The sequence below is a fragment of the Centroberyx affinis genome, unplaced genomic scaffold, assembly GCF_046629955.1.
Source record: "Centroberyx affinis isolate AG114_WGS23_722 - 3 ecotype Tasmania unplaced genomic scaffold, CSIRO-AGI_Caff_v1 ptg001843l_1, whole genome shotgun sequence".
Lineage (NCBI taxonomy): Eukaryota > Metazoa > Chordata > Actinopteri > Beryciformes > Berycidae > Centroberyx > Centroberyx affinis.
Window position 1 is genome coordinate 109237 of NW_027280222.1, and position 14375 is coordinate 123611.

A 14375-nucleotide genomic window follows, 5' to 3' on the forward strand; every position below is an offset into this window, starting at 1 on the left:
TTGAGCAAGCTGGAATGAATCTGCATTACTGGATGGTTTCATTCACACCGGTCGTGCAACTTAATTGTGTTATAAGACACATATAGGGTATGGTCAGTATAAAGAACATCAGGCCAGTGCTAATCATGACTAACATGCTGATTTTGAATAATCCCTTTTCAGAATATCATTTAAATGCTAAATCGGGATCATATCGTATTGAGAATGTATTGTATGTATTGTATTGCCTTATGCCTAATATCATCTTCATTTTCTTTAAACCTCTTGGTGAACACTCCTGCTTTTTTGATAGGAACATTATCATCCTGGAGTAAAGCTGACTGCTGAGAATAGCTGTGTTAGTAGCCATGTTCAATTTTGCCACTTAGGGATGATTTGAGTGCAGAGATGGATTTAATGCCAAGGGAAATCATCCCACTCCAGTCCAGAAGCACCAGAACTCTTAACTGTGTTGGGACTTCATGTTAGGCTTTCCTCAGATTTGACTATACCTTCTAAATACATATATACACATATACACATATATACCACATATCAAGGATTTATTCTAAGGAGTACGCTTAAATCTACTTCACATTTTTTTTGCTGGGTGCTTAAGCTTCCAAATATTTCCATTCTATTTCTATTTTCTTTGTATTTTTTTGTACCCACCTCTTCTCATGTCAAATTGTTCGGCATTGATTAACAAGACAAGCCTAGAGGAGTGTGAAAACAGTTCAGGTTACACATTTGACAACACACACACACAAAGGGCTGCAAATCTTGAGCAAAGTGGATTATCAGACTGCATCTCTCTCCTGAAGCACCTAACGCTTCACCGATTTGGTTGGTTTAATTTTACGTAGAACCCTATCTCTATTGGCTCCTGACGGTTGGACAATGAGGGTGTTTTTGCAGTCATCATACAGGAGGCATGAGGAAGTATCCAGTAAAATGAGCTGCCTTTGTCATTTTCTTTCCTTCTTCTTCCCACAGCTATTTGTTTGGAACAAACCTCTTACCTAAATAGACCAATGATGGTTAAGTGTATTCAATCACATTTCATCATATTGAAACTGCAAGTCACTGTTTAAACATTGAGCACTTTACAAATACAATGCATTTTAATATCCTGAACTTTTAACTTTACTTGTAATACTTCAGGACTTTCAAAACCAGTAAGCTCAATAAGGCAGCTGATCAATAGGCAGTACAAGCCACAGCCTTGGGAAAACACTGTCTTCTGTCCAAAGTGGTCGATACATGGCATGAACCCACTGTCTGTTCAGCAGGCAGTGCCTTATAGAGTTATTTGAACACACTCAGATAGAAGTGTCAGTCTCATCTGGCATCTCTGAAGGCGGATTCCCAGTCAGTCACTGCAGAGGCAGCTGGATGAGTGAAGAGGCTGGCATCCAGGAAGACGCAGTATGGTCAGTTTCACCTGAAAACACACAGACAGACAGACAGATGTCATACATACAAACACATGACATGGGCACTCGTGTGTGTGTGTGTGTGTGTGTGTATTTGTATTTTTGTGTGTTTCAAAAGAATGTACCTGGTTCTTGAGTAGCTTGTTAAGGTAGATGTTGAACTCCTCCACGCTGCTGGTATGCAAATCATTAATGGCCAGAATCTTGTCTCCTTTGTGGAACATGCACATCGTCTGTGGCTGGCCTGTCCACCCAGACACACTGTGAGACACACACACACACACACACACACACACACACACACAGGCAAACACATTCTGTCTCTGTTTTGAACCCAATCCGTAGCCCTCAATCCATAGCCCTTGTGCTTTTAAAGGTCATTTTCATGTCTATAACATAGCATAATACAGTTTAAGGGATCAGGTATAATGTTAAAGATCATTGGTGTGTGTGTATGTACATACACACAAGCAGTAGCAATTTACAGTGCTTCAAAAGCACATGCTGAGTAAACTCAATGATTTTAAATGGTTTTGATAAAAAAAAAAAAAACATGTAAGAGAAACACATCTAGAACAAAGCAGGCTATTATAGGTGAAAGAATATAGATTTAGGAACTTTATCACTCTGATATTGTGCAACAATTGCATTGCGATGAGGTAAATGGTCCTACTTTCTGAGAAATACATCTACATACCATGGTTTCCCATCCACATCTATAAGTGTCAGATGTTTCTTCAAATCTGCCCGGCTGACCTCAATGTCTTTTTCTCCTGGGGTCAAGTCGTCAATGCTTGAAAAAAAAACAAAAGACAAATAAAGCCTTATTTGAAGATACTGTTATCATTAAAAATGAATGGTAATTAACGGACTCCATTAATTCAAAGCTACCAAATGCCTACTTATAATGAAGTAACACTGACAAATGATGGCGCTTCTGAATCTCTAGGTTTTCATTTTCTATACCCTTAGAATTTGGTGTGGCTTCTTAACTGTTCCTGGACCAAATGGTTTGGCAAAGGGGCAAGAATCCATTATTCTGGCATACATTTTGTGCTTAGATAAGGACTCATAGTTTCCTCTGGTGCAGTCCTTTCTATTCTGGCATCAAAGTTGACTGAGTTATTCATGTCGTTTACTGTCAAATGGCACTGCCTGCCCTAAAAGGCTTTTTATTTTGCCTCCAGAAACCAATCTAACCAGACCAGCAGCATGCTGATGCGCACCACCGCATACCTTCATGTACTGTGTTTATTTGGCTGTGTCGTAATGCACCGTGAATGTGTTTCTGTCTACTTTTATTTTTACTCTGCAACTGGTAGCAAAATTGTCTCTGACTTTCTGACTTACAGTATTCAACCAACCTATTAGGCTGCTTACATGAAATTTCAGAGTTTATCAGATAAACCCAACATGACATGAATAGCACATAATTCTTTGACAGACTCCCACAGTAGGGATTTTTCCTTTTCTTAATTTCAAATAATGCAACTTTTGAATGAGTGTGCTCATGCTTCACTGTATTATGGGATGAGCATCTGACAGCTCTCTGTTTCAGTTTGTCATCACATCCACCCTAAACCTCCACTTACAAACCTGGCAAACCCCACTCACTTGAACAGGATGAAATGAGCATCTTAAGACTTTCTCCACAGCTTGAATATGGACATTTCTAAGATAATGTCCAGAGCTAGTATATGTCACAGGACAATATTTGATCAGTTTGTCTTTTTTTTTTTTACGAAAGAGGCCCTTAAAATTCAATAGTGCCTGCTTGATAACATTTTTTTAGATTCAGGGTCTATTTCGTCAAAACATTGTAATGAATCTCACCTTTCAGTAGAGCTTTGCTTTTCCAGTGTGTGCTTCTGTCCACTCAGCATCTCTACAGGAGAGGCAGCCCCGTTCTCACTGGACGTGCTGCTGGAGTCTGTCAGCAGCTCCTTAGAGTCTCTCTCTTTCAGGTCCTCTCTGTAAAAGCATCACTAATTAATTACATTCACATCATTTGCTATTATTTTATGAATGCTTGTCCTCAGCTGTTTAGAAAATTTGCTGGAGCATCTCTGACACTTAGCAAATTAACCGTGTGATTTTGGCTGATTTTCTCATCATGCCCCCTTTCCTCTAACAACCAATTTAAGTTTCTACGTAGCTGCTCACCCAAATAGCACAACAGCTTGGACAGTTTGCTATCACACATACATGAGATCTTGACCCACGTGCCAATTGTATACGGACATATTTTCTTCAATGTGTTAGCACAGTGGTTTACCACTTAGAAAGAAACCAGCTAATCGAGACATCAGTGCAAAAAGACATAATACCACGCAAACATGATTTGGCACTAAATCCAATCAGCCAAACAACAGAGCAGAGACCTCCATGTTGTATTTCCATATTTCCAATACAGGAGATGAAGCCAATGGAAGTGACAAGGACACGGAGCAGCCGGCCCAGACAGGAACATGTTGGAGGAAATTAATTGGTAGCCTATGGGTCAATAATGCAATGGCCTGGGTAGATAAGAGAGTAAAATCTGATCTGCTAAAATCTGCCCTAGCCCCCTTTCATGCCTATAAGTAATCAAAATAATTTAAATGTTGTATATAATTAGGCCATGAAAATGTGGGTGCTATAAAGCTGCTTTCAGACAATGTATGCTGTTTGCTACATGCACCACCCCTTAGTTTTACCCATCTTTCCTATCGCAGTAAAACCTGAGAGAGCGTTCTCTGCTGTTGTTAAGGGTACGACTACACTGCGTATTGCATCACCGAAGTCGCCATACCGTATTTACAAAATAACATGTTCTCAAGGGCATTATGTCTTCAATACAAGTTATGTGTGTTACTTTTATAAGATAAGCTACTCAATGCAGTATTTCACATTGATTTTAGAGCAGCTGTGAGGGTTCTGTGCATTCATGTCATGTCAAACGCCTCTTAGCTGCTCTAAAAACACTGTAAAGTATGGCCTCTTATGGCTTATTGCTTTAACAAAATACACTCACTGCAATTACTGAAAGATGTTATGTGTTAGCTAACTTAACTATATAGCCAATACACTTTCAAATTAGTCTAAAGTGGTTATTTGGCTTATTAGCTGGCACGTGCACAGGAAGGCTTTTTGCCATGAGCTACCAAGCTGCCTAACACGTTTTGTGTGACTGTAGTTCATTACTGAGCTAACAATAATAAACCAACAGCTGACTGACATAGCAGGTTAAACTTGACCTGCAATCACAAGTTCAGAGAAAAGAATGAGAAGCATAGAGACAGGAGGGTAATAAAATAAACATCATAAATCAATAGCAAACATATTTTGATCACACTATAGGCTTGACACAGGTTGACATACGGATTGACTCATTCATCTATGTATTATGTAGCTGTTCTAAACCTCTTGTTCAGGTAGAAGATATTTTTCATGTCAAGTAAATGTTTTCTCCTCATATTCTACTTCTGAAAACACAGCATGACATATTTATTTATTTATTTATTTTAATTAGAGAATTGCTGAACACCTACACACTAAACACCAATTGCTTTTATGTAGTCTGCATATTGGAGGCAAACTATCAAAAACAGATTCAGCAGTGACCTGCACCATGTAGATGTCATGTAAGTGTACACAACTTGCTGAACTGGCTCTAAGCTGCTGTTGTTAGATTCTTATCTCCTCGCTGGTTTCAGAGTGTCAACAGTGTCTTGCAGTAAAAATAACAACAGCACTGTTGTCAGTCTAGGTGTTTGAGCCAATGAGGCTACTGTTGTTACCTCTGGTGAGTGAGCTATTTTGGTATCTAGGGCACTGACAAACAAAGAGAGTGCAGGGCAGTGACACCGAAGACAAAGTGAAAAGTCAAAAATACACATGGCCCTATGTGTTAGGGAGGTGTGTCAGAGGTGAACAGTCTTCTGAACTACAGCACACCAAGGACTGAAGGAGTAACTACAGCACACTGAGGACAAAAGCAAACGACCTGCACTTAAGGTGAGATCTACCTGTCGTCTGGGTTTGACTCCTCATCACACGTGGACAGCGGGGAAATCCGTGTCTTCAGCTTGTCAAAGGCTTGAGTGACAGACCGCATTAGGCTTCCCCCAGTAACGCCTTCAACTTCACTGTCCCTACAAACATTTAGCAGAAGAATCAGACAAAAAGAACTATTAGCACACTGTTTTCCAAAAAAGTATAAATGAAGTGTGATGCAATTAAACTGAAAAGCCAAATGTCCTAAAATCCACTCTGACTGATATTACAGTCATTTTGGTTAAAATGACGCAGAAAACTGTTTGATTAATTTGTTTTTTCATTATTAGGAAACCTATATTAGATCATTTACTTTTTTATTAATGTGGCTCTCTATAAGTCATACTTACAATGCTTTAGCCAGTTGTTCATCACATTTAGCCTCCTTTACTGTTTCATATCTATCACACATATATGTACAGACAAACAGAAAAACAAAAATAAATAAATATTTTCATGTTGAAGCCGAGACAGGCCGGTCTGTAACTCACTGTCAAGGCTATAATTCCAGAGGGCGTCTCTTGATGAACAGTTACAGTGATGAAGACTATTACAGCCGAAACGTGTTGGTTGTTAACATTATTATTCTCTATTATTCTCCAAGAGTATCTGAATTATTTCACCCTCTCTTTCTCTGGATTATGTGACAGAGCCTTGGTTGGAGTTATTTAGATGTATTATTCACATCAAAGTAGTGATATCATATGCAAATGTATTGCTGTTATTGAAGTCATCAATGAAATGAATAGTGTGTACATGACAAGAATTAACACTCACACTGCCTCCATGCTCATGTAGTGACTGCTGTGATCATCACCCCGCTCCTCCTCCTCCTCATCCTCGCTTATCTAAAGAACACCAATAAGAAGTTTTAGAAGTGGTACATCACAATTTGAGAGGTGATTTATATAAACCAATAGATTATTCATGATCAAAATCCATTGATTAGCACCTTAGTCTTTATTTGCCCAAATACCTAAAGTTGAAATCACATAGTCACTTTTGTTGATGTGCCATTCTTTACCTGTTGGTTTCTAAAGCACCTTGGGTAGTCATAGATTGGATTCACTGGCTCTGACGACGGTCTTCTGGAACGATCTACATACTGCCGGCCAATGAGAAAACAATATGGAATTTGTAACGGCAAAAATAGAATCTAAAAACCTCTAAGTCTGTAATACAATACCAATATCTATTAAAATATCTTCTTTTAAACTACACCGAATGCACAAAATATTAGGGACATCTTCCTGATATTGAGTCCACATCTCAATTGTCTCAAAAAATTCTCCTCTAACTGATTGCTTCTCTTTACATCTCCTTCTTTGTGATTGGTATAGATTTAATAAGGGAAATCAATAAGGGATAACGTCTTTTACCTGGATTCCCTAATATTTTGTGCATTCAGAGTAGATTGTGTTTATGCTTCCTAAAGGTGCAGCCAAGAGGAGAGAACGCCACAAGCAAACTACCAATCGACAAGAAATATCCAATCAAGGCGAAGCTTTGCACCTTTTGTATCTCTGACTGTGTGTTTGGCGGTGGGTCAGACATAGACCGTTGTTTCAACTCTGCCTGAAAAAGAAAATACAGCACCCTTTAAGAAGTAATAATAGAAATAACTAATAACTATAATGGTTGATAGTTAAAAGTGTTTGTTAATATAGTTAAAACCTTATAAACTGATGTATTATGTGCCTAATTTCACCCAGATCATATCATAACAGTCTTGCACAAAATCATTTAGGTTGATATTTATTGAGAGTTAATGATTTTTTTTTATTTTTTCCTTTGAGTGATGTCACACTTATTTACAAGTACTGTCGAACACAGCTCCATGAAATCATAAAAATAGAAAAATGCATTGCAGAAAGATACTGTTGCCAACTTGTTTTATCTACTTAGTACAGTGAATAGAGCTTTTTAAGAAATTAAACTGGAGCAAAAAATTGCAACCCAATAAGGACTGAATGAGCTATTAAGTGAAGGATGGGACAAAATGAGGGATGTTGCAGCAGAATGTTGTAGCAGTCAGTCTACTTAAGGCTAAATAATCTAATCATGGGGTAAAATGTAAATCTATTTTATGATTGTAGACAAGACCATCAAGCATCAACAGTAATAAGTGTAATATACCTAAGTAGTCCCTAATTCTGCTCTGACTCCAATTCTGAAAACACAACACTGTAAATAAAGGTGGAGCGGGTGAGGACATGTTACTTACAGATTGAGATTGAGCAGACTTCGCTTCATATGCCTTTCCCTGCACGAAAATAATTCATTCAGCAAATGGATTCACTTACACAGCTGTAATTTACAATGTTTACTGTGAATTTAACCAGTCACATTTTCAAAAGAATGCATACAAAGGAATGAATTCTGGATTGACTGGACATTCCCAATGTGTGTGCATTGTTGAGTTGATAGTAGGTTTAGCCTAACTCATGAGTTATTATAGCTTGTCAACTGTTAGTTACAGTATTATGAACCCACCTTTCCAGGCACAATGGCAGAATGTTGTTTCTTTTGGACAGGGTCTGAAATGACCTGAATTGACAGGAAAGGGAGAGAAGTCTGTTTTGGGGGGTGATATGATAGGGGTTCTGCCATAAAAGATAGATCTAGTTGATAATAGACAGGGTTAAGTGGTAACTAATGTGTTGTAGGTACTGTAAAAACATAATAATCACATTACTGATAGTTCAAAAATGTTTTGTTGGATTCCTCAGAGACATTAGGGGAATTTAGACTGTAGATTGCTGTGAGATTAGAGGCAGTGGTAGATAACGGCTGTATGATTACATTAATGCTACAGTACACAGTGATGTGGTGTGTGACTCACTGTCAGTTATTATCAAGGTATGTGTGTAGTTACTATCAGTACAGTAGGTGGAGTTTACTGGAAAGGAAGAGGTGAGTTTTGTTTATATTTACCGCTATGCTCGCTCGATGCTCTTTAGACATATCCTTTAGTATAAAAAACATATAGTGAGATAAGTTCAGTCACAAAGACAATGACAAAGAGAGATAATGACCTTGTAAACAAACATGACTGATACAATGGCACGCACTGCAAGAAAGCTTTCCTCCGATATTTTATGTCATAAAAAAAGATCTAAATGTAGACCGACAACATTTTGCAACTCTATTTCTTCTATTGGCAGGTAAATTCAAGATGTACCATGAAATGTGCTGGTGGCTTTAGCATACCATTAACATAGCAGCGTTCTTTTGCCATGTTGCAGCCTGATTGCCAAATGAAGTGAAGTTAGTTTACCTCAGGACTGAGGACTTTATGTGGCCGGTTTTTCAGGGCATCAAATAGGTCAGAGAACCAGTCATCCACTTCACAGCTGGCAGCATGGAGAGATGGGGGTTATTTGAAACGCTTCATTTTTATTTTCAGACTCCACAATTTATAGTTATTACATTCAATTTAAAATTCAATTCCAAAATCACATTGAATAGAAAGTGGAAATAGTGACATTTAGCAACAATTTAGAACAGTGAGCAGAGCGGAAGCCAAAGCCATTATCAGCTGATAGACTGTTGCTAAACAAAGAAGCAACATCATAATTTCATTTTGATTGTTTGATCTCCCAAAATAGCAAAAGAAGGGCAGGGGGATCTTGAAGTGTTTTATGAGGCACAATGAAAGTGTCAATGAAGGCCTTGAGGGGAGGATTGGCCAACCCAACTGTGGTCAGCTCAACCTAAACCCCAGTTACAGCATGACCCACTATCACATGAATGCAATCCATGCATCTGGTACTATTTGTCTATGCACTGACATTACAAGATCAAGAGCCAATCTCCCTAGAAGAGTAATATTAACTTACAATGGTTGTATCCATGCATATTCCAAAAATATATATACGTAGAGCTACAGTAAAATGATAAGTGATTGAACTATAGCTTTTTCTCCCTCCACTTGGGCGAACTTCACAAAACTCCACTGACGAACATTGATGAAAGATCTAAAGATCTTAAGAGGACGGACAGCAGGCAGAGTTTTAATTAAGACTTTAGATGAGGTTTTTTGGGTTACTGGCTGCTCATCCAGATATCCTTTCCTCCTCACACATATCCCTAAAATCCAACCAATACTCACGCACCGATTCTAATTATTTCAAATGCCATGATGATAGTAATAATCAAAATTTGCTCTCAAATTGCCTGTCCAGAACAAACTCCAGAGAATTAGTCACAGTGAAGTGACATTACAGTGTGCCCGGCTCCTGTGTTTCTGGCTCAAGTGTGGTATGTCAGGACTTTTTTTTTTTTTTTTAACTTTGCGGTGTAATAGAATGTGTGGAAGTTGGTAATGAAGCCATAAATTCCATCTCGGTGCTTTATCTTACCCATAAACACCAGCTGACTGACCTGTTCTCTCCGACGAGGAAGTAGTCCCGCTCAGCAGCCTTGACATAGAGCACACAGGACGGGGAACACTTGAAGCTCTTCTGGATCCAGCTCCACTTCGGGTGGTTTTGAGGGCTTACCAACAACAGTGAGACCCTGATGGAAGGAAACCGACTATAGACGTCATGTTGAAAAGACGGCAGACATAGTGCAAGAGGGGCTCTAGACTCAAAAGCAAAGTTGAATTTAGTACACTACCAGTCAAACATTTGGACACACCTGATTGAATGTACTATGGTTTTCATTTCCTTAAAGCCATTTTGATCTAAAGGCTTATGCTTAAATACTTGACATTTGTTTTTTTTACACAAAAATAAATAGTTAAGTTGATGCCTATGTATGAATTTCTTTCCAAAGCCTTTGTCTTTCCATCAAGGCAAAGGGAGGCTACTTTAAAGATTCTAAAATATAAGATAGTTTTGATTTGTTTAACACTTTTTTGGTCGCTGCATGATTCTATTTGTGTTATTTCATAGTTTTGATGTCTTTGCTATTATTCTAAAATGTGGAAAATAGTATAAATAAAGAAAAATACATGTCCAAACTTTTGACTGGTAGTGAATGTTGTATTAAAAATAGCTCAGTGAAATGAAAGGGACAGACAGCAGGCCTAGAGACTTGTGGAGGGATGCTGTTGGGAAAATACAGTTTAAGATAGCTAGGTGAGAACATACTGTGATAAGTCTATCCCTCCCAGTGGCTTGTCTTTGTGCTCTGCACTCCTGAAGTACTTGAGCTGGTGCTCCTGCTCGTTTATTTTGAATAACACAAAATAACGCCTTTTCCATGATTTCTGAAGGAGAAACACCACAATGTCAATAGATGAGCCAAAAAATGAAAAAAATAAATAAATAAATATAACTTAACAAGTCGATCTACAGCTTTGTAAAACTCGCCTCTGTCGTCAGCCGTCTGGAGGGAGGAGACTTGAACAAATATCCAGATCTCATCACTGATACGTCAACGCCAACTGGCTTGTAGAACACAGCATTTCCGCCTGGTGGAAAAACACTGTTTTTGATCTTCCATTACATCTCTGTTTGACACCATATTGTTACAAAAATCTGCCATACTTTTATTTATATGGGTGTTGTTTGGGGAATCCAGCCCAGGATTTATAAAGGGGGGATGAACAAGATATGAAGGAAGAGAAAATAACTTTGGAACAAAATGTAGCCAAATATTAAACTTCTCCAAACAAAGCACATGCACATCAGCAAGTGACTAAACTCCACTAACTATTGATGAATCCCGAATCGTTCCACTGGCACATTAGCACATTCCAGGATTCTTTGTCTAATGACTGTTTTATGTGACTTGACAAAGTAAATCCTAAACAAAAACTGGTTTTCTAATTGGCTTAATGAGCTTAAACCACATTGAATACCAACAAGTAATTACAAATACCAGATCCAGACAATTAAACAGATTTCCAGATGTGATATATTACCTGAGGCCTTCTGGCCCTTGTGCATTGTGACACCGCTGCAAAACAAAAATAACAGAGGAATGTATCAGTCTCTGTCTCTTCAAAACAGTGTAAAAATAAACCAGGAGGGAAATAGTTAACCTTTTAAACCAACAATATGGTTTAAAAATAGATTCACCCCTCAGTGAAAATCAAGCCAAACATAAGGCTCCATTCACAACCAGAAGCCCAGTACACATGCTAGTACACATGTATGACAATGCATTATTCAGTGCAGTTATGGCCTCATTGTACACATTTATTACAATTTTTATCAGTCTAAGTATAAGTATAAACACAAATCAGAAATTTTAAAGGCAAATCCACCGAATTTTACCCTTCTCTTTATATCATGCCTAAGCCTTAAGGCAGTTAAGGTTATATATTCAAACATTCACTACTTGTTCACTAAACAAGAGAGTGTGGTTTGTCAAGCGAAAGAAAAACATACTTTGTTCCACAGCATGGGGAAATACTAAAGGAATACCAAATAATACCAACAAATGTATCAGTGGAGCTAAACTGGCAGGAAAAGTGAACATGCTTACCTGTGGAGGACTTGTAAAGAGATCCTGCTCAGCTCGCTCTCTTTTGTGAAGTGCTGCTATATCAGGAAGCTCAAGGTTTGTCCTGCACCTGGCGAACAGTGAAGTAGGTATTCCTACTACAAAGTGGAGTTTCTGGTTCCCAGCTGGTTCAATTGCTTTTACTGTAATATCAGCCGTGTTGTTTAGGTGCAGGATTCCGGGCAGCTTTCCTTAGGGAAACCCCACCTTTCAGAACATGGGGGATTTTTAGGAGGAAATTTTAGGAATTTAGCTGCCTGGCACGCTTGTACACAGCACATTTTGTGCTACACTTGCATAACGCTGCTGTCATGTGAAAACCTTGTAACTCCAATCTTGGTGATTTTCATGTTTTAAGCAGGCAGATGTCAGGAGTTGATGATGATAGTCAGGGAGGGGAGCGTCAGGAGATGAGGTGAAGAGGCCAGAAAAACCACACGAAAAAGGACTTAAATCACAATTACAAAGCTACACAGGTGAGCCATAGGTTGGATGTCAATTAGCAGTATGTGTCAAGTTTAAAAGATATCATTCACCACACAAGTTTTCAAGGCAACATGAGGCTAACAGTGCTTCAAAGAGGAGCACTGTTAGTTAGCCAGTGCCTGAATTGTAGAATTATCAGTCATGCAGTCAAGGAATATGCAACCATTTACCATACACACATAAATTGCCACATATTCCTTGGCCATTATTCGACCATGCAGAGCAATTATCCCCCACCACCGTGTTTAACAGTTGGCAACAGACATTGTGGGTTGAAAGTATATAGAAGTGTGTATGAAGTATTCAAGAGAGGTTACATGAACACCAGGAAAGTCAAATGCCTCCCAATCACCAGATCCAAACGTGACTTTATGGGAACTTATGGAGCGCAGAATGCAAAGTAGATTTCCACCTCCTTGATCACTCAAAGAACTGGAGGCTTTCCTTCTTGAGGAGTGGTCCAAAATCCCACTGCACACAGTTCAGGACTCGTATGACAACATTCCCCGGAGGAATGAAGCTGTTCTAGAGGCAAAGGGTGGCTCTACTCCTTACTGGGCACTTGATATTTATATATTGTTTGGTATATTTTGTCCTTCCCCTCTAGGTCTGCCGGTGAAGACAAATTTTAGAACTTCATCTGGTGAGATGGGGAGAGCGTCAGTGAGATTAGAGGAACAGGCAGTAAAGTGACTGAGGGGGAAGCACTGCAGGGAAGCTGGAAGAAGGAGCATTGGATGTCATTAACCTCCTTCTCAAAGTAGGTTGCAAAGTCTTTGGTAGAAAGAGAGGAGGGAGTAGTAGTAGGTGGAGGGGGGTTGAGAAGAGAGGAGAAGATAGAGAAAAGTTTCTGGAGGTTAGAAGCAGATGATTGGAGTTTGGAGTGATTAAAGCGCGATTTATCAGCAGAGTGTCTCAGTTGATAGCAAATCTCTCTCTAAACTTGTTAGTTTGGCATGTTTCTTGATTCCCAAACTGTCTTGCAAATGGGCATGTGTGTCAGAACAATCACAGTTGAGGTGGCGTTGAAATGGGGACATGTGGCGCTGCTGTATCTGCCACTTCTTACATGTCTTCTAATGAGACATGGGCCAAGATAATGGTTGTCAATTGCCACTGTCATAGGGAGGAAGAGATGGGGTCAATCAGACTGTTGTCCCCGGAGTGCCAAGTCTGAGTGCCATTCTGTCTGTATGCTGTGATGTGGGCATCAGTGGGAGTTAACGGAGCGGCTGCTATAGGTGCATTTGACATTTCCCCACTTATACATATGCATGGGCCATTTGCGCTATGTGTGTAAAAGGCCTGGCGGGGTCATGGCCGGCTGGGACCAATTTAACTTTCTGAGCCTGACATCTTTTTCAGGAGATGTTTCAAGCACTCTGCCTGTGTGGAAAATAATTGTGTATGAACTTTCCATGAGCACAAACCATATCTGTGTGTCATCAGTGTCTCACAAGCTTCCATAAATGTGCATATAGGCCACATGCACATGCACATACACACACACCCACACACCTGCATATACATCAGGGTCAGTCAAGTCAGTATAAATAGAGCTTTCCCTGGCTTCTTGTTTAGTAGGACATGGAATAACTCTTGCTCAGGTCTGACGGTTTGCCTGTCTGCCCTGCGGCCCGACTCCACTAGCACTTTCCTTCCCCTTGTCTCCAAAGTTTAGATTTACATTCTCTGCTCCATTAATGGAACAAGGCCCATGCTTCCAAGTGGAGGTGGAGGGTGAGGGGCAGTGCACATATCACAAGACCACCCCGTCCCTCCACTAGTCTCAGCCCTCCCCTACAACAAAGCCTTGGCATCTGAGGCAGTGCTATAAAAGCTCTGGTGGTTGTGGCTTCACTGGCGAGCTGTCCCTATTGACCCAACACTTGTAGTCTTTATTTTCTGCTTCTTTTATCTGCAGTGCCTTGATCTGTTTCTGTTTTCTTCATCTGCTTTCTGCTTGTGTGTTTCTCAAAGGAA

General features: G+C 39.5%; 1 protein-coding gene across 2 annotated transcripts; it reads right to left on the reverse strand.

Moving 5' to 3' along the window:
• Positions 1-588: 588 nt before the first annotated feature.
• Positions 589-11971, reverse strand: LOC139652693 (pleckstrin homology domain-containing family S member 1-like). Of its 2 annotated transcripts, XM_071529856.1 has the most exons (18): positions 11889-11971; positions 11323-11357; positions 10769-10869; positions 10547-10665; positions 9834-9968; positions 8728-8803; positions 8385-8417; positions 7944-7997; positions 7675-7713; positions 6963-7025; positions 6475-6555; positions 6228-6298; positions 5801-5851; positions 5423-5548; positions 3249-3386; positions 2113-2208; positions 1541-1676; positions 589-1423 (listed from the first exon to the last, which is right to left on the reverse strand). In XM_071529856.1, the coding sequence occupies exons 2-18, from the start codon at positions 11345-11347 to the stop codon at positions 1352-1354; spliced, it is 1416 nt and encodes a 471-aa protein (XP_071385957.1). In that variant the 5' UTR covers positions 11348-11357; positions 11889-11971; the 3' UTR covers positions 589-1351. The 2 variants fall into 2 exon arrangements, with proteins under 2 accessions (XP_071385957.1, XP_071385958.1); XM_071529857.1 differs by lacking the exon at positions 5801-5851.
• Between the last annotated feature and the right edge of the window lie 2404 nt (positions 11972-14375).

Excerpts from the sequence above, each read along its gene's own strand:
- LOC139652693 (XM_071529856.1), bottom strand. The coding sequence starts at position 11,347 with ATGCACAAGGGCCAGAAGGCCTCAG. Across the intron at positions 8,804-9,833 it reads TTCCTCGTCGGAGAGAACAG|CTGTGAAGTGGATGACTGGT; the intron begins GTCAGTCAGCTG and ends CCATGCTGCCAG. Across the intron at positions 7,026-7,674 it reads AGTCTGCTCAATCTCAATCT|GCAGAGTTGAAACAACGGTC; the intron begins GTAAGTAACATG and ends TTTCTTTTTCAG.